The 26135-nt window shown below is 44.6% G+C and overlaps 1 protein-coding gene across 1 annotated transcript in view; it reads right to left on the bottom strand.

The window, feature by feature from the left end:
• The window catches only part of LOC120998925 (vomeronasal type-2 receptor 26-like), an 87798-nt gene extending 62255 nt beyond the window's left edge, over window positions 1-25543 (bottom strand). Inside the window, exons 1-2 of the mRNA XM_040429804.1 lie at window positions 25289-25543; window positions 18160-18351 (exon numbers count right to left, since the gene is read on the bottom strand). Of these exons, the coding sequence (XP_040285738.1) occupies window positions 18160-18351; window positions 25289-25543 (447 nt within the window). The remainder of the gene's footprint in view (window positions 1-18159; window positions 18352-25288) is intronic.
• Between the last annotated feature and the right edge of the window lie 592 nt (window positions 25544-26135).

Below are 26135 nucleotides of genomic sequence, written 5' to 3'. Positions count from 1 at the left end.
CAAATTATGCCCTAGTACAGTCTGGTAATGCTGTGAGTTGTAGTTCTGTCCTATTGTATCACCTCTCTGTAATGTATACTGATGCCCCATAATAAGTCAGGCCATACTGGGGGTTATAGTTAGATCCTTTTAAAGCTCTCACCTATAAAAACTGGATGATGCCCCTATAATAATCTAGACATGCTGGGAGTTGTAGTTCTCTCTTCTTAGGCTGGGTTCACATCACTGTTTAGTTTTCTGTTTTGCGTGCAGGACTTTTTTCTTTCTAAAATAACGGATCTCAGACGGAAATGGCTCAAACGGATGCGGAATGTGCAGAACTGATGCTTGAAATACAGGATCCTTTTTTTTCTGTTCTTCTGACGGATCAGACGTACGGAAAGCTAAATGGTGATGTGAACACAGCCGAATACTCTCTCTCTGTAATATCCAATAATAACAGCCTGGACATGCTGGGAGTTATAGTTCTCTCCACTTTTACCTCACTCTGTGTTGCCCCCGTATTTCCAATAATAACAACCTGTTGATGATGAGACCTGTAGTTCCCTTGTCACTATTGTGATGTTCTGCAGCAGCTGAGGTGTGTGTTAGGCTGTGTTCACATCTGTGCTGGTGACGTTCGGTGTTCTGCCCGGTCATAGGACCACAAAAATGAAAATCCCGATCTGGCACTTCATTGATGACCACACCTGACGGATCCGCTGACTATGATGAGATCTTCCGAGTTTCCATCTGCCAGGATATAAAATTGTGTCCAGAATTTATGACCTGACCTGTGACTGAGGCCCCAACACAGATGGGACCAAAGCCTTATATGTTCCTTAGCATAAGATTATGATGTTCTGCAGAAGTTGAGGTGTGTATTATGATGTTATGCAGCAGCTGAGGTGTGTATTATGATGTTCTGCAGCATCTGATGTGTGTATTATGATGTTCTGCAGCATCTGATGTGTGTATTATGATGTTCTGCAGCTGCTGAGGTGTGTATTATGATGATCTGCAGCAGCTGAGGTGTGTATTATGAGATTTTACAGCAGCTGAGGTGGTATTAGGAGGTTCTGAAGCAGCTGAGGTGGTATTAGGAGATTCTGCAGCAGCTGAGGTGGTATTAGGAGATTCTGCAGCAGCTGAGGTGGTATTAGGAGATTCTGCAGCAGCTGAGGTGTGTATTATGAGATTTTACAGCAGCTGAGGTGGTATTAGGAGGTTCTGAAGCAGCTGAGGTGGTATTAGGAGATTCTGCAGCAGCTGAGGTGGTATTAGGAGATTCTGCAGCAGCTGAGGTGGTATTAGGAGATTCTGCAGCAGCTGAGGTGGTATTAGGAGATTCTGCAGCAGCTGAGGTGGTATTAGGAGATTCTGCAGCAGCTGAGGTGTGTATTAGGAGGTTCTGAAGCAGCTGAGGTGGTATTAGGAGATTCTGCAGCAGCTGAGGTGTGTATTATGAGATCTTACAGCAGCTGAGGTGTGTATTAGGAGATTCTGCAGCAGTCAGACTGGATTAAATCCTTTTGTTTTCTGTGTCTGCACTTTGTAGAATGTCCCTGTCCTGTTCCTCTGACAGCACACGTCGCACTGTGACCTGACTGACTAGTCCGGACCTGACCTGATCCAGCGGCGTCACCAGTCCAGACTCTAGTCCAGCTCGGTAAAGTTTTTCCCCAGGCTCTGACTGCGCTCTGCATTGAGGAGGAGGTGAAGCAGCAGCAGGCACAGTCCATGGGGGAAGGATGACATACTATATAAGAAGTAGCAGCAGCAGGCACAGTTTATCGGGTGAGGCTAGGTAATGACTTGCGATCAGATTTTGGTATTCTGTTTCAGCCACCAGAAGAATGCCAGAATCACCAGATCCAGCATATGCCGAACACTGCTGACACCTGCCTGATCCCAGTCACAATAATGGGGTCAGTAGAGATCCCACATGCAGCGTATCTTGCCCTTTGTTTTTAAAGGAATCTGCAACGGAGGCTTCTGCTGGAACTCTGCAGCAGATGTGCACATACCCTAAGGGGTCCTATGGGTCACTCACAAGGGGCCCAATTCAGATTCTTGCCATGGGGCCCAGCGATTTCTATGTATGCCCCTGGCGCTAAGTGCTATGAGTGAGGGTGGATAGGTTTTGCAGTGTCTGACAGAAAAACAGCCTTAGGGACAGTGTACTAGGAGAATAGAGGGTGTTATATAGTAATTTTCAGGGCAATTGGAGCCAATTTGGTTCTGCCTGAACTGAACTTAAAAAAAAATTGGCAAACCTGAACTGAACCTTGAATGAACCATCTCTACTGAGGATCAAGTTAAAGATTTGAGTGATCTCATTGTGCCCCATTTCCCAAACTCTCCTGAAAGAGATCTTGTAATTGATAGAGCTCACAGGGTGCCCAAGTACCTTCCCTCCATGACTTTACAGGGTGTGTTAGCATGTCTCTCCATTTTTCATTTTTAACAATCATTGCTCAAAACAGCTGCAACAAGCTAAGCCTGGTACACTTTAAACAAATCTTCTTTATGTGCAGACCACTCCCTACACTTGCAAAAATAAGAGAATATGCTAACTATATTGAGATGTTAAGAGGAAAATTGAATATCTTGCAAATGGAGATTCCTTGTTAAATTGTCTAAAGAGGTTTTCTGACCTTTTTATACTGATGATCTGTGTAGTGCCCTGGAGCAGGGGTACTTTGAAGTCTGGGCATTTTTGGACATTTGCCTATTTTCCCTATGCAAAGTTATAAACTCCCTACCCAGAGTGTAATAATATTACAGGCTATAGCTACTAGAAATGGGTCGTTCATCCGGGGATTTATTCTGATTGCCTGATTAGAGTGAGGAAGAAATTTTTTACCCTTAAAGGGTTTCTAGCACCAGATTTTCACCTATTTAGCGATCTGCTAGTGTCTGCTATACCTAACCATGTTCATGTATTACCTTTGTCTGGAGCAGTTAAGCTTAAAAACGTTGTTTTATTGATATGCAAATGAGCCTCTAGGTGCTATGGGGGCGTCTTTTCAGCACCTAAAGGCTCCGTCTACTCACTATTTCTGTCGCCCAGCGCGTCCCCCCAGTCCGCCCCTCTCCTCTAGATTGACAGCCTACTTCTCTCTATCTCGGCCGAATTCTCGCGCCTGCGCTGTGTGCTTCTGTATTCGGCGCAGGCGCAGTGACTGTCGGACCGCTCCCTGCGCCGTGATCGGCGCAGGCGCAGTGAAGATGCCGGCGCAAGGAGCGGTCTGACAGTCACTGCGCCTGCGCCGAATACAGAAGCACACGGCGCAGGCGCGAGAATTCAGCCGAGATGGAGAGAAGTAGGCTGTCAATCTAGAGGAGAGGGGCGGGCTGGAAGGAACGCGCTGGGCGGCAGAAATAGTGAGAAGACGCCCCCATAGCACCTAGAGGCTCATTTGCATATCAATAAAACTACATTTTTAAGCTTAACCGCTCCAGACAAAGGTAATACATGAACATGGTAAGGTACAGCAGACACTAGCAGATCGCTAGTGTCAGACAGCTAAATAGGTGAAAATCTTGTGGTAGAAACCCTTTAAGTGGGGAAAATTGGCTTTTACCTCACAGTTTTTTTTTTGGCCTTCCACTGGATCAACTTGCAGGATAGCAGGCCGAACTGGATGGACAGATGTCTTTTTTTGGCCTTATAAATTATGTTACTATACTATAGGGTTAACTTGCACTGTTTAATACTGTGTAACTGCATTTTATATGTTGTGATATACAGTTGCAAGAAAAAGTATGTGAACCCTTTAGAATGATATGGATTTCTGCACAAATTGGTCATAAATTGTGATCTGATCTTCATCTAAGTCACAACAATAGACAATCACAGTCTGCTTAAACTAATAACACACAAAGAATTAAATGTTACCATGTTTTTATTGAACACACCATGTAAACATTCACAGTGCAGGTGTAAAAAGTATGTGAACCCCTAGACTAATGACATCTCCAAGAGCTAATTGGAGTGAGGTGTCAGCCAACTGGAGTCTAATCAATGAGATGAGATTGGAGGTGTTGGTTACAGCTGCCCTGCCCTATAAAAAACACACACCAGTTCTGGGTTTGCTTTTCACAAGAAGCATTGCCTGATGTGAATGATGCCTCGCACAAAAGAGCTCTCAGAAGACCTACGATTAAGAATTGTTGACTTGCATAAAACTGGAAAGGGTTATAAAAGTATCTCCAAAAGCCTGGCTGTTCATCAGTCCACGGTAAGACAAATTGTCTATAAATGGAGAAAGTTCAGCACTGCTGCTACTCTCCCTAGGAGTGGCCATTCTGTAAAGATGACTGCAAGAGCACAGCGCAGACTGCTCAATGAGGTGAAGAAGAATCCTAGAGTGTCAGCTAAAGACTTACAAAAGTCTCTGGCATATGCTAACATCCCTGTTAGCGAATCTACGATACGTAAAACATTAAACAAGAATGGATTTTATGGGAGGATACCACAGAGGAGGCCACTGCTGTCCAAAAAAAACATTGCTGCACGTTTACAGTTTGCACAAGAGCACCTGGATGTCCCACAGCAGTACTGGCAAAATATTCTGTGGACAGATGAAACCAAAGTTGAGTTGTTTGGAAGAAACACACAACACTATGTGTGGAGAAAAAGAGACACAGCACACCAACATCAAAACCTCATCACAACTGTGAAGTATGGTGGTGGGGGCATCTTGGTTTGGGGCTGCTTTGCTGCGTCAGGGCCTGGACGGATTGCTATCATTGAAGGAAAAATGAATTCCCAAGTTTATCAAGACATTTTGCAGGAGAACTTAAGGCCATCTGTCCACCAGCTGAAGCTCAACAGAAGATGGATGTTGCAACAGGACAACGACCCAAAGCATAGAAGTAAATCAACAACTGAATGGCTTAAACAGAAGAAAATACGCCTTCTGGAGTGGCCCAGTCAGAGTCCTGACCTCAACCCGATTGAGATGCTGTGGCATGACCTCAAGAAAACGATTCACAGCAGACATCCCAAGATTATTGCTAAACTGAAACAGTTCTGTAAAGAGGAATGGTCAAGAATTACTCCTGACCGTTGTGCACGTCTGATCTGCAACTACAGGAAACGTTTGGTTGAAGTTATTGCTGCCAAAGGAGGTTCAACCAGTTATTAAATCCAAGAGTTCACATACTTTTTCCACCTGCACTGTGAATGTTTACATGGTGTGTTCAATAAAAACATGGTAACATTTAATTCTGTGTGTGTTATTAGTTTAAGCAGACTGTGATTGTCTATTGTTGTGACTTAGATGAAGATCAGATCATATTTTATGACCAATTTGTGCAGAAGTCCATATAATTCCAAAGGGTTCACATACTTTTTCTTGCAACTGTATATCCTGTTCATTTGCACTGTGTTTTCATGACACCGTGGAAAGGGTTAATGAATACTGGGAGACTTTTGGGACTTTGAATGAGAAGCTGGTAATTTTCTGCAGTTACAATATCTGGTCCATTGATCATTCACCAGGTAGTGCCTCCAAAATGAAACCCAACAACCCTTCAACAAGGATAGACAAAGGTAGATCCATCAATATTCATGAAAACCTCACATTTCACCAAAGGGTTTTGATAACTTTCAAAGACTAAATTTGATGTCTTTAGGATGACAGATATCTTCCTATAAGTAGAGATGTATTCCCTAAAATTTTCTTTGATTCTAATTGTATCAATTTGTTCATCAGATTTGACTGAAAGTGCCCCAGTTGCCATAAGAAGTTGTGTATGACACCCTGAGGTCTCCTAGGACTGTATGTACCCAAATCATGCTCTTTAATGCCAAGACTGTAATAATAATGTCAAATTGATGGAAACATACAGTACAGACCAAAAGTTTGGACACACCTTCTCATTCAAAGAGTTTTCTTTATTTTCATGACTATGAAGGCATCAAAACTATGAATTAACACATGTGGAATTATATACATAACAAACAAGTGTGAAACAACTGAAAATATGTCATATTCTAGGTTCTTCAAAGTAGCCACCTTTTGCTTTGATTACTGCTTTGCACACTCTTGGCATTCTCTTGATGAGCTTCAAGAGGTAGTCCCCTGAAATGGTCTTCCAACAGTCTTGAAGGAGTTCCCAGAGATGCTTAGCACTTGTTGGCCCTTTTGCCTTCACTCTGCGGTCCAGCTCACCCCAAACCATCTCGATTGGGTTCAGGTCCGGTGACTGTGGAAGCCAGGTCATCTGGCGCAGCACCCCATCACTCTCCTTCATGGTCAAATAGCCCTTACTTTCAAAGTTTTCCCAATTAATTTCTTAAAGTAATGATGGCCACTCGTTTTTCTTTACTTAGCTGCTTTTTTCTTGCCATAATACAAATTCTAACAGTCTATTCAGTAGGACTATCAGCTGTGTATCCACCTGACTTCTCCTCAACGCCACTGATGGTCCCAACCCTATTTATAAGGCAAGAAATCCCACTTATTAAACCTGACAGGGTACACCTGTGAAGTGAAAACCATTTCAGGGGACTACCTCTTGAAGCTCATCAAGAGAATGCCAAGAGTGTGCAAAGCAGTAATCAAAGCAAAAGGTGGCTACTTTGAAGAACCTAGAATATGACATATTTTCAGTTGTTTCACACTTGTTTGTGATGTACAGTTGCAAGAAAAAGTATGTGAACCCTTTAGAATGATATGGATTTCTGCACAAATTGGTCATAATATGTGATCTGATCTTCATCTAAGTCACAACAATAGACGATCACAGTCTGCTTAAACTAATAACACACAAATAATTAAATGTTACCATGTTTTTATTGAACACACTATGTAAACATTCACAGTGGAGGTGGAAAAAGTATGTGAACCCTTGGATTTAATAACTGGTTGAACCTCCTTTGGCAGCAATAACTTCAACCAAACGTTTCCTATAGTTGCAGATCAGACATGCACAACGGTCAGGAGTAATTCTTGACCATTCCTCTTTACAGAACTGTTTCAGTTCAGCAATCGCATTCTTGAGGTCATGCCACAGCATCTCAATTGGGTTGAGGTCAGGACTCTGACTGGGCCACTCCAGAAGGCATATTTTCTTCTGTTTAAGCCATTCTGTTGTTGATTTACTTGTATGCCTTGGGTCGTTGTCCTGTTGCAACACCCATCTTCTGTTGAGCTTCAGCTGGTGGACATATGGCCTAAAGTTCTCCTGCAAAATGTCTTGATAAACTTGGGAATTAATTTTTGCTTTGATGATAGCAATCTGTCCAGGCCCTGATGCAGCAAAGCAGCCCCAAACCATGTTCCCCCCACCACCATACTTCACAGTTGGGATGAGGTTCTGATGTTGGTGTGCTGTGCCTCTTTTTCTCCACACATAGTGTTGTGTGTTTATTCCAAACAACTCAACTTTGGTTTCATCTGTCCACAGAATATTTTGCCAGTACAGCTGTGGAACATCCAGGTCCTCTTGTGCAAACTGTAAACGTGCAGCAATGGTTTTTTTGGACAGCAGTGGCTTCCTCTGTGGTATCCTCCCACGAAATCCATTCTTGTTTAGTGTTTTACGTATCATAGATTCGCTAACAGGGATGTTAGCATATGCCAGAGACTGTTGTAAGTCTTTAGCTGACACTCTAGGATTCTTCTTCACCTCATTGAGCAGTCTGCGCTGTGCTCTTGCAGTCATCTTTACAGGATGGCCACTCCTAGGGAGAGTAGCAGCAGTGCTGAACTTTCTCCATTTATAGACAATTTGCCTTACCGTGGACTGATGATGAACAGCAAGGCTTTTGGAGATACTTTAATAACCCTTTCCAGCTTTATGCAAGTCAACAATTCTTAATCGTAGGTCTTCTGAGAGCTCTTTTGTGCGAGGCATCATTTACATCAGGCAATGCTTCTTGTGAAAAGCAAACCCAGAACTGGTGTGTGTTTTTTATAGGGCAGGGCAGCTGTAACCAACACCTCCAATCTCATCTCATTGATTGGACTCTAGTTGTCTGACACCTCACTACAATTAGCTCTTGGAGATGTCATTAGTCTAGGGGTTCACATACTTTTTCCATCTGCACTGTGAATGTTTACATGGTGTGTTCAATAAAAACATGGTAACATTTAATTCTTTGTGTGTTATTAGTTTAAGCAGACTGTGATTGTCTATTGTTGTGATTTAGATGAAGATCAGATCACATTTTATGACCAATTTGTGCAGAAATCCCTATCATTCCAAAGGGTTCACATACTTTTTCTTGCAACTGTATATAATTCCATATGTGTTAATTCATAGTTTTGATGCCTTTAGTGTGAATCTACAATTTTCATAGTCATGAAAATAAAGAAAACTCTTTGAATGAGAAGGTGTGTCCAAACTTTTGGTCTGTTCTGTATATGGCTATGGGTAAATGGATGGCAGCCGAAGGTACCAAACAGCCTGTTTAAAAACACACTGCACTGTACGATTTATGTTTTTTTTTTATAACAAAAAAAAATGACCAAAAATATTCCCTGTGGTGGTGATAAATACATACTGGTATTGGAGGAAGTGGTCCAAAAATGTTCTCTTTTTGGGGAGAAGCAACATGTTTGGCATTTGTTTAAAGAAAATTTACAGTATTTTGAAGCAATGGTTTTTACAAAAGCTGTCAAAAGCTTTTGGAGCAGTTTCAAGTTTGAAATGGTCTGCAGGGTAAGGTTCCCTACAGCAGCAGCACAGTGTGGAACAAGTTGGACAAGACAGTAGATGTGTAGCTGTGTATTGTTATAGTAATGGCAGCAGCACAGCATGGAAAAGAGGTGGACAAGGCAGGAGATGTGCGACTGTTTAGAGCAAGTATTAAAAGAAGCACAGTATGGAACATGATGGACAAGCCAGGCTATCTGCTGATTGTAGAGGTAGTAGTAGTGGCAGTAGTAGTTGCAGCTGCAGAAATGGCAGTACAGTATAGAACATGATGGACAGGCAACATCGGCAGTGCCATCATTTGAGCTGGTTATAAATAGTCATCAATGGCAGATCTATCACTGGCAGCCAGAAGTATGTGAAAATCCTCATGGATCCATGCCTCATTCATTTTCACAAATGTCTCTTTTGGTGTGACAATGCCACCTGCTATGTTTAATACCTCCTCTGTCAGCATGCTGGAGGGTGGGTAAAACGGTACACTGATGGCAAACTTGGCCACTTCCTGCCACTGGTCCACTAGGATGACCCAAAAGTCCATGGGGTCATGGATCAAAATATTTGCTGCAGGAAGGCCACAATCCAAATACAGGGTGGGCCATTTATATGGATACACCTTAATAAAATGGGAATGGTTGGTGATATTAACTTCCTGTTTGTGGCACATTAGTATATGTGAGGGGGGAAACTTTTCAAGATGGGTGGTGACCATGGCGACCATTTTGAAGTCGGACATTTTGAATCCAACTTTTGTTTTTTCAATAGGAAGAGGTTCATTTGACACATCATAATTATTGGGAATTTCACAAGAAAAACAATGGTGTGCTTGGTTTTAACGTAACTTTATTCTTTCATGAATTATTTACAAGTTTCTGACCACTTATAAAATGTGTTCAATGTGCTGCCCATTGTGTTGGATTGTCAATGCAACCCTCTTCTCCCACTCTTCACACACTGATAGCAACACCGCAGGAGAAATGCTAGCACAGGCTTCCAGTATCCGTAGTTTCAGGTGCTGCACATCTCGTATCATCTGAAGGCAATCGTCTATGCTGTGAAGATACGAGATGTGCAGCACCTAAAACTATGGATACTGGAAGCCTGTGCTAGCAGAGAAACTGATGGATCAAGGAGTGGGAGGACCCCTCAGTGACCACAGCTGCAGCTAAGTGAAGCTGATCATTGTCCAAGACCCAGATCCCGTCCAGGGAAAGGAGGATTGTTTCCAGGAAGACTGACAAGAGCTGAGGAACAAAGCTGCATACCCTGCGGGGCCTCATGTTTGCTGGGGAGACTGGTTGTTTGGTTCAGAGTTATCAGTGGATAAAGAGCAGACCCGGGTTGTTAAGATCGTGCACGTACCTCATTGCAGAGTTGGCGCCTAGAGACTGAGACCAGGCCTGTAGTTAGCTAGTTAGGGTCTCTGCTTTTTGTCAGGTCTAAAGTGTTGCTACTGTTACTATAAGGACTCTATTACTTAAAGGGACATTGCACATTTGAGAGCTGATAAACACCCCCATGAACTCAATCCAGTTCAGCATTTTGCTCAGGAGTAATAATCAGGCACGTACTACCAGAGTAGTTATGGAAGGGGGAATACTATAGAGCACAGTAAGCTTGTAAACTGTTGTGTTGCACCACAGGCTAGCCTGTACTAAGCACCTGAACAATTGCTCGTGTTTGCTTCAGGGTAATAATTGGTACGGCGAGGCAGTTTAAGTTGTGCCCGCCAGTAGGTAAATTACCGCAAAATTTCCTCTGGCATCCATCTGAGGGCGCCGTGCTGTGCAACACAGGGGTCTCAGCCTTTTGGGCTGGGTGTATGTAAGTTTATTTTATGTTCTCAGCATTTGTGGCTGTGTTTATTACCACGTGTTGGTAAAATTCTGTTTTGGCAAAAGCTGGTGTTGGAGTTGCTTTCCTCGTTCGTGAATTCGCTGTATCCTGGGGAGCCCGCGCTGGTACACGGCTTACACTTGGACAGTAGAAAATGCAGTTTGCACAGAAGCCGATCAATGGACGAGTATTGTCATTTCCTGGCCACACATTCTGCTATGGATAACTGATGATGGGATGGAGTCAGAGCAGGAGGAAGAGAGGCAGTAGCTGATGATAGTGACGGTGAAGATGACAATGTGGCTTAGCCACTAGTATGACAATGGGAATGAAAAGGACAGGGTTGCTCTCTATTTTCTCCTGTGAATCTATGATGCAGATACATGTGTTGAAGTAGAGCCATCATTCTCTCATTGGTGCCTTCATGGCCACATCTTTTCTCTGCCTGCAGAGCTTGCACAATTAGATGATTTCTCTAGCCTGCAGTGCTGTGAAAATTTCTCACATGGGAAAATTTCCCACACAGACCACCAAAACCTCAGCATGCCCTAGGTTTGACAACTTCTGACCCTACTCCAACTATAGTCGCAACATAATTTGTTCTGGAGAGAATCACAGTAGTACTGTAGTGTAAATCTGTTCCTGAATTTTGGATGTTTTGGCTATACATACATGGGCTGTACCCTTTGTCTATGCTATCCTCCTCCTCTCATGTCATCACCTCCTGGTCACCCTGATCCAGTTTCCAGGTTCTTTTCAGCAGACAATTATAATTATATTAGAGATGAGCGAGAAATTCTCCAAAATTCAGCTGATTAATCCTAATTTCACAAAGAAATTTGCTTTGTGATGAATTACTTCATCATGAAGCGCATTTCTTTGTGAGTAGCGGGCTCGATGACAGGGAGCGACAATCATACCGCCCCCCCTGTCATTGAAGACCTCATATGCCGCGTTCATCACTGATACGGTCTAAACAGTCAGAAAGACTTGAATGCAGGTTTCTGAGATCCAGACAGCACACTTGAGGCATAGATATTGGAAGACATAGGATTAACAGACAGGTAGACAGGTGATAGTGAAGACACAGATGAGTCAGGCAGGCTGGATACTTGACAGGAACACAGACGAGGCAGACGGACAGGGTAACCTTAAAGACAGACCGAACTGAAAGTGGAAGTGCTGAAACACACAGACAGGGAAGGTGCAAGGTAAATCGGAAACAGGAACAAATGAGGGATTAATGCAGGGTAGGACGGGTTCAGATCAGCATTACCAATTCCGTTATTGCTGTCAACAGGACTTTCTTTTCTGTCCTGGATGACGGAAACCAGATGGATCCTTTATGCTCTATTATGACAGATGAAAATGGAATGCCTCTAAAATTTTATGTATTGAATTCTGTCTTACAATTCCATTAATTTCCGTTATAACCATGTTATAACGGAAAGCAATAACGGAATTCATAACGCTGTTGTGAACCCGCCCTAAATCGCAGAAGCAGAAGACTTCGCAATAACTTTGCTTCTCACCAGGGAACCTAAAACTCAGGCACCCTCCACCTGGAGAGGGCACCTTAAATACTCAGGGACCACCATCCATTGGCTGGGGAAGGGCAGTGGCAGACATTACTAGAGATGAGCGAAGTTTTCAAAAATTCAATTTGATCTGAAAGTGTGTTACAAATCATCTGCTTTCCGGCCTGCAGGCAGGGCCGGCGCTTCCATAGAGGCAAGGGGTGCAATTGCCCCCGGGCCCCCGAGTCCTTAGGGGCCCCCTCGCGCCGGCCCGCAACTAACTTTAGACAGGCAGGACAGTCAGTAGGAGATGAGCGCTTCCATTGTGAAAGCGCTCATCTCCAGTCATCTGTATCGCAGTCCTCAGGACAGCGATACAGATGGCTGTGCGGCAGGGGAGGGAGAGGTGTGTCCCTTTCCCTTCCTCTGATAGGCTGCAGGCACTAGACCGGCAGCCTATCAGAGGCCGGCGCAGGTGGTGCGATGACGTCATCGCGCCGCCTGACCCCTGAGCCGTACACAGCGCGGGACACAGGCCGGAAGAGGCCTGCATCGCATCGCTGCCAAGGAGGTAAGTATAAGTGTTTTTTTTCTCTTTCTGTACAATACTGGGGGGGCGGCTGGCTATGGCTATGGCTAGTGGCACATGATGGGGGGCCGCCTATGACTACTGGCAAATGATAGGGAGGGGCCCTATGGCTACTGGCAAATGAAAGGGGGGGGCCCTATGGCTACTGGCACATGATAGGGGGGGCCGCCTATGGCTAGTGGCACATGATGGGGGGGCCGCCTATGACTACTGGCAAATGATAGGGGGGGGGCTATGGCTAGTGGCACATGATAGGGGGGGGCCCTATGGCTAGTGGCACATGATAGGGGGGGGGGCCCTATGGCTACTGGCACATGATAGGGGGGGGGCCGCCGCCTATGGCTACTGGCAAATGATAGGGGGGGCCCTATGGCTAGTGGCACATGATAGGGGGGGCCCTATGGCTACTGGCACATGATAGGGGGGGGGCCGCCTATGGCTACTGGCACATGTTGATGGGGGGCTCAGGCTACTGGCACATGATAGGGGGGCCCTATGGCTACTGGCACATGATAGGGGGGCCCTATGGCTACTGGCACATGATAGGGGGGGGCGCCTATGGCTACCGGCACATGTTGATGGGGGCTCAGGCTACTGGCACATGATTGGGGGACATCTATGGGGGCACTTCTTACTGGCACATTATTGGTGACACTATAGGGGCATCTACTGAGGCCACAAAGAACGGTTATTTTATATGGGGGGCTCTGTATAGGGGCATTTTATACTGGGACACATTGTGGTGGGTACTATGGGGAAGGGGGGAGAGGACTACTATGGGGTCATCTACGGGGGCACTGAGAAGGGGTATTTTATGCTTACAAATTATGAGGGACACTGAGGGCATCTACTGGGGCACTATATATCGGGCATTTTATACTGGTACATTATGGGGGGCACTAGGGGGGAGAGGAGCACTATGGGGGCATTTACTGGGGTCACTATATAGGGGTATTTTACATTGGCACATTATGGGAGCACTTTGGGGACATTAGCTCAACTGGGGGCATTACAAGGGGGTATTTTTTGCACATTATAAGGAGAATTATTACTACTGGGGGGGCATTATGGTGGGCTTTATTACTCCCCCATGGTATGACCCCCTAGTAGCAGCGCCAGCCTCTCCCTGCTCTGCTATCCCTCTGCCCCTTCTCCAAATCCTTATTATGAAATATTTCTCATTAGGATAAAGCACAACATCAGCTCCACGAGCCCCCGGCCAAAGTGTGGAAGTGGTGTCCGAGATCCCCAAGAGTCAGGTAACTGTAAGTGTTCATGTGAAATATGTTTATGTTATACACATATAGCCTCCACTGTGCCCCAAAATATACAGTTTCTTCTGTAAAAGTCATCAAGTGTCATTGTTTTTCGCCCCAGGGCCCCATTTCACCTAGAACCGGCCCTGCCTGCAGGGAGAGTGTATCTCGGTGCACATCACTGTGCATTGCAGACACATGGATAGCTAGTGCTTTGTGGTAGTGAAACAGTTACTGTGCGTCAGTATGACAGGCAGGTGATAGGTTAGACTGAGTTCACACTTAACACTTCACTTATTTGGTCAGTTACAGGTCAAAAACTGACCAAATAACTGAAAGGGATTCTGTCAACAGAATTAACCCTATTAAACTATCTGACATTAGCGATGTGCTAATGTCAGCAGACTCTAACTAGTCTATTCCTACTTTTATCTATGCCCCCGTTACTCCAGAAATATAACTTTTATAATATGCTAATTAGCCTCTAGGTGCAGGGGGGGGGGGGCGTTGCCCCTGCTCCTAAAGGCTCCGTTCTCCCGCCTCTGGTCATGCCCTGCTGCACTCGATTGACAGGGCCAGGCAGCCTTCACCTCCAACTGCTGGCCCTGTGCGCTGGGGAAATCTCGCACCGTTCAGTATTCGGCGCAGGCGCAGTGAGGAAGCCGGCAGCCGGCGAGCGCCCTTCACTCACTGCGCCTGCGCCAAATACTGAATGGGACGGCGCAGGCACGAGATTTACGGCAGACAGGGCCGGGAGTAGGAGACCAACGCTGCCTGGACTTGTCAATCTAGTGTAGCAGGGCGTGGCCAGAGGCAACGCCCCCATACTCCTATAGGCTAATTAGCATATTATAAAAGTTATATTTATGGAGTAATGGGGCATAGATAAAAGTAGGAATAGACTAGTTAGGTTCAGCTGACAGCACATTGCTAATGTCAGCTAGTTTAATAGGGTTAATTCTGGTGACAGAAACCCTTGAAGTGTAAACTCTTTTAACCACCTCAGCCCCCAGTGCTTGAACCCCCTTAATGACCAGACCACTTTTTACACTTCTGACCTACACTACTTTCACAGTTTATTGCTCGGTCATACAACTTACCACCCAAATGAATTTTACCTCCTTTTCTTCTCACTAATAGAGCTTTCATTTGGGGGTATTTCATTGCTGCTGACATTTTTTGTTATTAATCGAAATTAACCGAATTTTTTGCAAAGAAATAACATTTTTCACTTTCAGTTGTAATTTTTTTTTTTTAAAAAACGACATTTCTATATACATTTTTCTCAAAATTTATTGTTCTATATGTCTTTGATAAAAAAATGCAATAAATGTATATTTATTGGTTTGCGCAAAAGTTATAGCGTTTACAAACTATGGTACAAAAATGTGAATTTCCGCTTTTTGAAGCAGCTCTGACTTTCTGAGCACCTGTCATGTTTCCTGAGGTTCTACAATGCCCAGACAGTAAAAACACCCCACAATTGACCCCATTTCGGAAAGTAGACACCCTAAGGTATTCGATGATGGGCATAGTGAGTTCATAGAAGTTTTTATTTTTTGTCACAAGTTAGCGGAAAATGATGATTTTTTATTTTTTTCTTACAAAGCCTCATATTCCACTAACTTGTGACAAAAAATAAAAACTTCCATGAACTCACTATGCCCATCACAAAATACCTTGGGGTGTCTTCTTTCTAAAATGGGGTCACTTGTTGGGTAGTTATACTGCCCTGGCATTTTAGGGGACCTAAAGCGTGAGAAGAAGTCTGGAATCCAAATGCCTAAAAAATGCCCTGTGAAATCCTAAAGGTGCTCTTTAGAATTTGGGCCCCTATGGGCACCTAGGCTGCAAAAAAGTGTCACACATGTGGTATCGCCGTACTCAGAAGAAGTAGGGCAATGTGTTTTGGGGTGTATTTTTACATATACCCATGCTGGGTGAGAGAAATATCTCTCTAAAAGTCAACTTTTCCCATTTTTTTATACAAAGTTGTCATTTTAGAGAGATATTTCTCTCACCCAGCATGGGTATATGTAAAAAGACACCCCAAAACACATTGCCCAACTTCTCCTGAGTACGGCGATATCACATGTTTGACACTTTTTTGCAGCCTAGGTGCGCAAAGGGGCCCAAATTCTAAAGAGCACCTTTAGGATTTCACAGGGCATTTTTTACGCATTTGGATTCCAAATTACTCCTCACGCTTTAGGTCCCCTAAAATGCCAGGGCAGTATAAATACCCCACAAATGACCCCATTTTGGAAAGAAGACACCCCAAGGTATTCCGTGAGGGGCATGGCGAGTTCCTCGATTTTTTTTTTTTTTTTGGCACAAGTTAGCGGAAAATGATGATTTATTTATTTTTTTCTTACAAAGTCTCATATTCCACTAACTTGTGACAAAAAATTTAATTTTACATGAACTCACCATACCCCTCACGAAATACCTTGGAGTGTCTTATTTCCAAAATGGGGTCACTTGTGGGGTATTTATACTGCCCTGGCATTTTAGGGGCCCTAAAGCGTGAGAAGAAGTCTGTAATCCAAATGCGTAAAAAATGCCCTGTGAAATCGTAAAGATACTCTTTGGAATTTGGGCCCCTTTCCTAGGCTGCAAAAAAGTGTCACACATGTGGTATCGCCGTACTCAGGAGAAGTAGGGCAATGTGTTTTGGGGTGTATTTTTACATATACCCATGCTGGGTGAGAGGAATATCTCTGTAAATTGACAACTTTGTATAAAAAAAATTAAAAAGTTGTCATTTACAGAGATATTTCTCTCACCCAGCATGGGTATATGTAAAAATACACCCCAAAACACATTACTCTACTTCTCCTGAATACGGCGATACCACATGTGTGACACTTTTTTGCAGCCTAGCTGCGCAAAGGGGCCAAAATTCCAATGAGAATCTTTACGATTTCACAGGGCATTTTTTACGCATTTGGATTCCAAACTACTTCTCACGCTTTAGGTCCCCTATAGTGCCAGGGCAGTATAAATACCCCACAAGTGACCCCATTTTGGAAAGAAGACACCCCAAGGTATTCCGTGAGGGGCATGGCAAGTTCCTAGAATTTAATTTTTTTGTTAAAAGTTAGCGGAAAATGATTATTTTTTTTTTCTCTTACAAAGTCTCATATTCCACTAACTTGTGACAAAAAATAAAATTTTACATAAACTCGCCATGCCCCTCACGAAATACCTTGGGGTGTCTTCTTTCCAAAATGGGGTCACATGTGGGGTATTTATACTGCCCTGGCATTTTAGGGGCCCTAAAGCGTGAGAAGAAGTCTGGAATATAAATGTCTAAAAATTTTTACGCATTTGGATTCCGTGAGGGGTATGGTGAGTTCATGTGAGATTTAATTTTTTGTCACAAGTTAGTGGAATATGAGCCTTTGTAAGAAAAAACAATAAAAAAAAAGAGAACATCCATCTGATCACCGCGCCTGCGCACTGGCCCATAATTTTTCCCTACCCTAACCGCCGGCGAGGCTCCCGGCGCATGCGCACTCTGCTGTGAAATTTCCCTAACCCCTCGTTGTGCGCCTGCGCGGCGCTGCACACCTCCTCACGTCATGTCCGGTGCGACCGGAAGTGAAGAGGGTAGGTAAATCTCACGAAGTAGGGAAGTATAACGATACAGAGGTATGGGAAAACCCACCGGGACAAGAAAAAGTCTCCAGACTGGAGATCTCACCTTCCATGCGTCCTTTAAAGGTCGGACGGTAAATAATTGGAGATTTTCTTGTCTTTTATATGAGAACATCAGATGATGTAAGGCGTAAGCCACAATATACACTGAAGAATACACACTGAATGTGTAACGGAAATCATCTACATCATACTGGGAGCGATCCACATTACCTAGAACATCTCGTTCGTCACATAGTCTATTAAATGAATACTGTCCAAAGCCGCAAGAAAAATATTCATTCCATATATCAAACATTATCTCAACCCCAGGATATTTTAGAGGACCGGCTATGACTAAATATTCTTGTAATCCTGGAATTCTTCTTTTTTGAAGTGTGATCTGCAAACATCCTTGTAATATATTGAAAGTGATTAACTCTTCAGTAAATATAAGTGAGAGTACGATTACAACTTTCCTATGATTGAGGTCATGAGACAATATTAAGCTCAATGATGATAAGCCATATGAGCTACCAACATATATAATCACATTGCATTGAATCTTCTGTGTTTGATATAACACCTTCCTGGAGGCCATAGGTGTTTTGAAAAAGGCAGAATTACTGACAGATTCTCTATAAGCTATGCAGACTCCGCTCCGTGTTATTACATTGTAGAGCTCCATGCTGGCTCGTTGGCTGCTCTCATCGTCTACCGTCACTATTCCCACCCAGCTCCAGCCAAAATGCTTTAGTAGAAGGACAACGGCTTCATACAGAGAAGACTGTTCAGGGACTGTGCGATAGAAATAGGGGAACCGCCGCTTGTTACTGAATACAGGATCCATCGCTCCATAGCTGATCTGTAGGAAGAGAATATTGAACTGTTATATTGTATTATTTACCTAATGCAGAACCAAATGCCACCTTTACCTCCATGTGCATTGCTTATGCTTTTTACATTGTGCACACTGGTCCAATACAGTCAATTTTTTCAGCTACTGTACCTTATGTATCATTACTGACATTTAGGCAATATAAATTAGTCATTTCAGGAGCAGGAGGAGTGTGCCCACCTACTTACCCTGATACAATATGTGTCTGTAAGATGCCATGGCCATGTGCTGAGAGCCATTGCTGCTGCTTACCCTAGTCCTGGCCACTCTCCAGTGGTCTCAGGAATAAATACTTATGATTAGTGTTGAGCAAATCGAAGTATCTGAAGTGGACTTCGATCCGAATTTAAGGGAAAACTCGAATTGCGGCGAAGCCAAATTTCCTTGTGCTTCGTGGTAACTAATTGATTTTCCCTGAAATAGTGGTTAAAAAAATCATACCTCATCCTTTTGAGCGCGAAGAGGCCTCCGCGGCCATCTAGATTGAAGATCCCATGCAATCCAAATGCCCCTTATAGTTTGTCTAGATAGAAAAAAAAATACCCTTAACCTCTTCAGGACACATGACGTACCAGTACGTCATGTGTTGTTCCGATCACGCGCCAAAGACACATGATTTTGGCAAGAGCCAAGGCAATGTGGACCTGGAGCACAGCGAAGAGCAGAACCTGGTGAGCACCCCTGGCAACCGCACTCTGACAACCTGCACTAGGGTGTCAGAGGCTGCAGGACAGCGACTGGCAGCAGGGTGGCACACACTTGTGTACAGGGGTCAGGGCACACCTGCTGCTTTATATACAAACTGAAAAGACTAGCGTGGTATTAGCAGGAGGTGCTCAAACCCACATGCAGTTGTGCATATATATAGGGGAGCAAATACTGCACTTGTGGCCCGTTGCTAATGGCGATCCCCAGCAAAAATGCATACGGTGGAGGATGCCCGCAGCGAACCACAAGTACCACAATAGACATCCTACACAAGGTAGCAATTGTGTGGATGTCATAATTTAATATAACAATATAACAAAATAATAGCAAAGACAGGTGCACTCTGCGGTCTTACTAAACCCTGTAGATGTGGCCTGTAGATGGAAAACAGGCACATTTAAATTGGAGTTTATACACCTCCAGGAATCTCTAGAGATTCCTGGAGGTGTATAAACTCCAATTTAAATGTGCCTGTTTTCCATCTACACGCCACATTTAGGTGCACCTGTGAGGCCTGGGACATATCAGCCAGTCTTGAGTGGGACTCGCAGACTCCTCCCTCCTCCCACTGCAAGCATGGCCACATGCTGGAGGTAACTGGTGAGTTGTTTGTGAGTCGGCCTCATGCTCCTGTAATTTGCCCACTGGCTCCTGGTATTGCCCATACGGCTCAGGTAGGAGAGTGTTAGGTCCCGGGCTACTTGAGAAACCTTGGCGTGGTGCCCGGGCTTAGACATGTTCTACACCGTAGGACATGTTGACTAATCTCTCAATTTTAAAATCAGTTTGAGGGTTTAGTAAGACTGCAGAGTCCACCTGTCTTTGCTATTATTTTGTCACACCTGCTGCTTGACTAGGGGCCATAGATTCTGACTGGCACAGGGTGCCCAGCAGTGGCACATGGAGCCTAATAGGTGGCACAGACTGTCTAAAGGGCTATGAATGGTACAGGGTGCAGGACAGTGCCAGACTGGCAGAGGGCACAAGGCAGCATACTGTTTTATGTTGCCCTGGTGGCACAGGATTTCAGACAGTGGCTGAATGGCGCCTGGCAGTGAATAGGTGGCACTGCTCGTGTTTGGTGTGCCAACCTGCTGAGCAGCGCAGAGTGATTGGCATCACTGGGATGGTACTAGGTGGCAGACAATGGCTGGATATTATATATACATGGCCATAGTCAGACTGGCACAGGGTACGCGACCATAGTCAGACTGGCACAGGGTACATGACCATAGACTGGCACAGGGTACACGACCATAGTTAAATGTTGTATGCAATAGGTGGCTGAAAAAGGGGCGGGGAAAGGGGTGTGGTAAATGGGCGGAGTCAATGGGGCGGCAAAATTAGCTTTTGCCTAGGGTGGCAAAAATCCTTGCACCAGCTCTGCTTGATAAGTGCGGGTCCCACCTCTGGGACCCACACCTACAACGAGAATGGAGCGGGGAGAGCTGTGGCTGGAGGACCCCAAATTTCCCGGAGTCAGTCCACTACAAGCGCTGCTCCCCTGCTGCTCCTATAGAAGTGATTGGGAGCGCACTGCGCACGCACGTCTCCTGCTCCCATTTATTTCTATGGGGCAGACGGAAATAGCTGATCCAGCGCTCCGCTATTTTCAGTGGCCCCATAGAAATTAATGGAGGGCGGCTGCGCATGTGCAGTGCGCCCTCCGTTCGTTTCCCCGCTCTGTTCTCATTGAAGGAGCGGGTCCCAGAGGTGGGACCCGCACCTATCAGACAATGGGGGCATATCCTAGTGATATGCCCCATTGTCTGAGATGGCAAAACCCAGAAAAGAGACTTGCAAATATTTTCATACATTGTGTGACTGGGTACAGGCCCGAAAATGTCAGGAATATGAAAGGGTTCCGAACAAAAGACCTAGGGTCAGGACTTGTTCTCCCAGAGCCAGGATGTGAGTAGTAGCAGCCAGAAATAGTTGTAGCAGCAGTAGTAGTAGGCCGCAATTGTCCCCGGCTTCGGCACAACATTATCATTGAGGAGAAAGAGGATGCTATTGTGGATAGGATGGCTCACTCCTACTCTCAGTTGCAGCAGGATGATGTGGCAGTGACTTCAGAGTATTACACAATGCCTTGGAGCCAGGGTTCATAGCATTCCTCCTGCTCCTCCTCCTTGCAGCCACAGAGAAGGCTTTCACCGGAATCCTGTCTGTCTTCACTGCGCTGTCCTAGCGGGGTTCCTTCATTTTTTCTAAGAATTGGCAAGAAAACCCCACTATGCCCTGCATCAGATAATCAAGAGAGTCTCCCTTTTGATGACTTGTGCGAGAGCAAGCACTGTTTGGGTTGCCCAGACGAGGAGGTTCAGGAGGAGGCTGGGGACCCCAACATTGCTTTGTTGATGGTGGTAATAGTGGCACCCAAAGAATCGGTATTGGTATGGAAGCAGCATAAGTGGCAGTCAGGGCAAATAAATAGCAGGAAATGGGGAGGGGGCCCAAGGAACCCACCATGATATATCCTATTCTTATAAAAGTTGCAGGGAGGAAGAGTACTCCTCTTCCTCCTTGTCCCCTGCTCCATCAAGTGACATCCATAACAGAATGTGTGGCTATGAGAACTGTATTCTCGACCAGCAATTAGCTCGTCTACAAGCTGAACCCCCACCTGGCTAAGTTGCTGGTGGTGCAGTCGCTGCTGTACCATTTAGTGGTGCCTTGCACTCTCATGTGGCAGAGAACACAGACGGCTCCTTGCGATTCTTGCTGTGAGGCAAGGTGCACACCACAAAGGACAACTGGAGTAGCTGTTACCAGCAGGGACAGTAAATGTCCTTCACTGCCCACAGTGTCAATGTTTTTTTGCGGCAGCAGTGAGCGAGCACCCCAGCAACAAGGCCAGGTCCTTTTGACACCCCCCATAATTGTGTCAGCCTGGCTCCCAGACCAGACACTTATCCACCACCTCCTCCTCCATGGATACACTCCTGTTCCTAATAGCAACAGGGCACAGTGTCTCTCCGACTCCCCTTCCTTTCTATCACATGTGTCAAGTCAAGCATTCGGTTTTGGGGCTGATCAGCCTGGGCTAGTTTAGCTACACAGGCAAGCAGTTGCTAAAGTACATCAAGCAGCAAACATCCCACTGGGCAAGGTGGTCAGTGACAATGGCCGCAACATCATGGCTACAATGAACTTGGGGGAAATAACACATGATCCCTGCATGGCGCACATCATTAACCTAGTCATGCAATTCTAAAAAGTACAATAGCTTGCACAAGGTGCTGGCAATGTCCAGGAGACTGTCCTTTCATTTCAGCTATTCTTACGTGGTGAGGAATGCTCTCCTGGACTTGCAGCAATAGAACTGTCTGCTGCTACACCACTTAATCTACAATGTTCCAACTTGCTTGAATTCAACATTGCACATACTAGAGCCTCTGCACAAGCAGCAGAAAGCCGTGAACAATTTTGTCATGTACTAGCGGAGTTGGAAAGAACTGGCTCCTCGTGCACGCTGGCCAGAATGGCAGCTTGTATACTTTCTTGCTTCCTGCTCTGACAGGTGTATTGCTGACATCAAGCAGTCTGATGATTATTTGATTACTTGTGTACAGAGCTTGCCACAGCTTCCAGGCAAGCAGACGCCTGCCGCCAGAGTGTCTGAGAGGAAGGAACCTCTCTTCTCCCCCAGGAGAATCGCCAACCTTCAGCTGCCACACTCAGTAGAAGCCGCAGCAGCCATTTCAGTCTCCTCAACAAGATTGAGTCATTTTATCCACATGCTGCATTGGGTTGAGACAAATCAGCAAGTGGAGATCTCCTGCTTTAACACCCAGGTTCAGGCCTACCTACACTCTGCCTGTCACTGATGCATACCCTGTTACTTGACCCCATGGAATTCTTAGCAGGCCAACTGGAACGATAGCCCTAACTGGCACAGTAAGCTCTCTGTCTTCTTTCTTGCCCAGCCTCCAGAGTCATCTCGGTTTTGGGTGACAACCAAAAGGCCCATGTTGTCCTCCGCTAGTGTCAAAAATGAACCAAGCCTGGATTTGGGAGGATTTTCACACTCCTCCAGGTGAGGCTGATGAATAGATCTAGCCTTCCTGAAGGTGTCCCATCTTACCACTGTTGCCATGTGTGAACCCAGCCTTAAGGTGGCTTCTGTGGTGGCCTAAGTAAGTGGAAATGTAAATCTTAAACTCACTGGGCATCTAGAGTTATTACAGAGCAGTTGGGACATTGTATGCTGCCATACTGTCTCCATGTGTACAGTCGTGGCCAAAAGTTTTGAGAATGACACAAATATTAGTTTTCACAAAGTTTGCTGCTAAACTTTTTAGATTTGTTTCAGTTGTTTCTGTGATGTAGTGAAATATAATTACACGCACTTCATACGTTTCAAAGGCTTTTATCGACAATTACATGACATTTATGCAAAGAGTCAGTATTTGCAGTGTTGGCCCTTCATTTTCCGGACCTCTGCAATTCGACTGGGCATGCTCTCAATCAACTTCTGGGCCAGTTCCTGACTGATAGCAACCCATTCTTTCATAATCACTTCTTGGAGTTTGTCAGAATTAGTGGGTTTTTGTTTGTCCACCCGCCTCTTGAGGATTGACCACAAGTTCTCAATGGGATTAAGATCTGGGGAGTTTCCAGGCCATGGACCCAAAATGTCAACGTTTTGGTGCCGGAGCCACTTAGTTATCACTTTTGCCTTATGGCACGGTGCTCCATCGTGCTGGAAAATGCATTGTTCTTCACCAAACTGTTGTTGGATTGTTGGAAGAAGTTGCTGTTGGAGGGTGTTTTGGTACCATTCTTTATTCATGGCTGTGTTTTTGGGCAAAATTGTGAGTGAGCCTACTCCCTTGGATGAGAAGCAACCCCACACATGAATGGTCTCAGGATGCTTTACTGTTGGCATGACACAGGACTGATGATAGCGCTCACCTTTTCTTCTCCGGACAAGCCTTTTCCAGATGCCCCAAACATTTGGAAAGTGGCCTCATCAGAGAATATGACTTTGCCCCAGTCCTCAGCAGTCCATTCACCATACTTTCTGCAGAAAATCAATCTGTCCCTGATGTTTTTTTTGGAGAGAAGTGGCTTCCTTGCTGCCCTTCTTGACACCAGTCCATCTTCCAAAAGTCTTAGCCTCACTGTGCGTGCAGATGCGCTCATACCTGCCTGCTGCCAATCCTGAGCAAGCTCTGCACTGGTGGCACTCCGATCCCGCAGCTGAATCCTCTTTAGGAGACGATCCTGGCGCTTGCTGGACTTTCTTGGACGCCCTGAAGCCTTTTTAACAAGAATTGAACCTCTTTCCTTGAAGTTCTTGATGATCCTATAAATTGTTGATTGAGGTGCAATCTTAGTAGCCACAATATCCTTGCCTGTGAAGCCATATTTATGCAACGCAATGATGGCTGCACGCGTTTCTTTGCAGGTCACCATGGTTAACAATGGAAGAACAATGATTTCAAGCATCACCCTCCTTTTAACATGTCAAGTCTGCCATTTTAACCTAATCAGCCTGACATAATGATCTCCAGCCTTGTGCTCGTCAACATTCTCACCTGAGTTAAGACGATTACTGAAATGATCTCAGCAGGTCCTTTAATGACAGCAATGAAATGCAGTGGAAAGGTTTTTTTGGGATTAAATTAATTTTCATGGCAAAGAAGGACTTTGCAATCCATCTGATCACTCTTCATAACATTCTGGAGTATATGCAAATTGCTATTATAAAAACTTAAGCAGCAACTTTTCCAATTTCCAATATTTATGTAATTCTCAAAACTTTTGGCCACGACTGTACAGTGTTGTCTTATATGTGTGATCTTATCTCTTGCTAACTGATTAATACCTGGACTAAATATGTAAAATACTGGTCCTATAGCAGAATATAAAATGGGAAGACTATTAAAACTATTGTACATTCCACCAAGGTAAAGGCAAGAGTATGTAACATAAATTAGATTTTTTTTTAAATACAGTAAGTTATAATTGAAGCGATAAAGTGATAATTTACTATTTAGAATTCTAGAGACTTGATATTTCTGTACTTATGGGCTTTCAATATGAAGGAGTCCACATAAATGAACCAACTGATCTCCAACTGATCTCCAACTTCTAAAGTCCATTTCCAATTATTATTATTTTTTTTTGAAGATTCTCTCTAATTCTTGGACCATTATAGAAGCTAACAGTGTACATTTATTAATATTACCTGAGGATAGCCATAGATTCCAGTAATCTCGGCTATGGACAGACTGGAGGAGGACGTCAAGTGTCCGATAAAAGCCACCACTTTGTTCTTCTCATCACAGCTGTAGTTTGGGATGGCTTCTTCTCGTCCTGACAGTATACTCAGTGCACTCTGTACAGCTTTATGTTCTAACACACAGGAGTCAAATATCTTGTATCCCAGAGTAATATTAGGTAAGATGTCAGATCTTCTGTTCACTTCTTCTATGGCGAACATGAAGACCAGGAGATGTCTCAGTAAATGAAGAGACTTCCTAAAAAGAATTTGCACATATGAGCTTACATTACTTGCAAATGCCAATGGTTCTCCACATTCAAAAATTATATTAGGGATTCAGGGGGTTTAGAGTGAGTGACAAGATTATTAAATGAGATATAAGATGGTGATGGTGCCTTAGAGGTGATCTCATTTACATGTATTAAGATATGTGAGGCTGAGCAAGAAAATGGCAAATAATTCATTCCTCCCAAGGACTTTACAACAAAAACATTCATTACTAGTGTCACAAACAACCTCCTCTAAGGGCATTTTCTAAGTAAACCCCTAATTCTTCAAAGTAACACTGATGGTGGGCATAGACTTTCCAGAGGAGAACACCAGGTCGCTACCTTTTCAGGTGAGTTGGCATATGAAGCAGCTGGCCCAAGCGGACCAGGGGTACCACTGCAAGGTAGCAGAGGTATAGATGTAGTCAACATGCCGAGTCATAACCAGAAGTGACAGTACATGATCAAAGGATAAGGCAGAGGCTAGGTCATGCAAGCATTGGGTCAGGGCAGGCAGCACAGGTACTGGTCAGGCAATCTGG

The sequence above is a fragment of the Bufo bufo genome, chromosome 4 (genome assembly GCF_905171765.1).
Source record: "Bufo bufo chromosome 4, aBufBuf1.1, whole genome shotgun sequence".
NCBI lineage: Eukaryota > Metazoa > Chordata > Amphibia > Anura > Bufonidae > Bufo > Bufo bufo.
The sequence above is the reverse complement of the archived record's forward strand: the minus strand, read 5'-3'. Positions and strand labels throughout refer to the sequence as shown.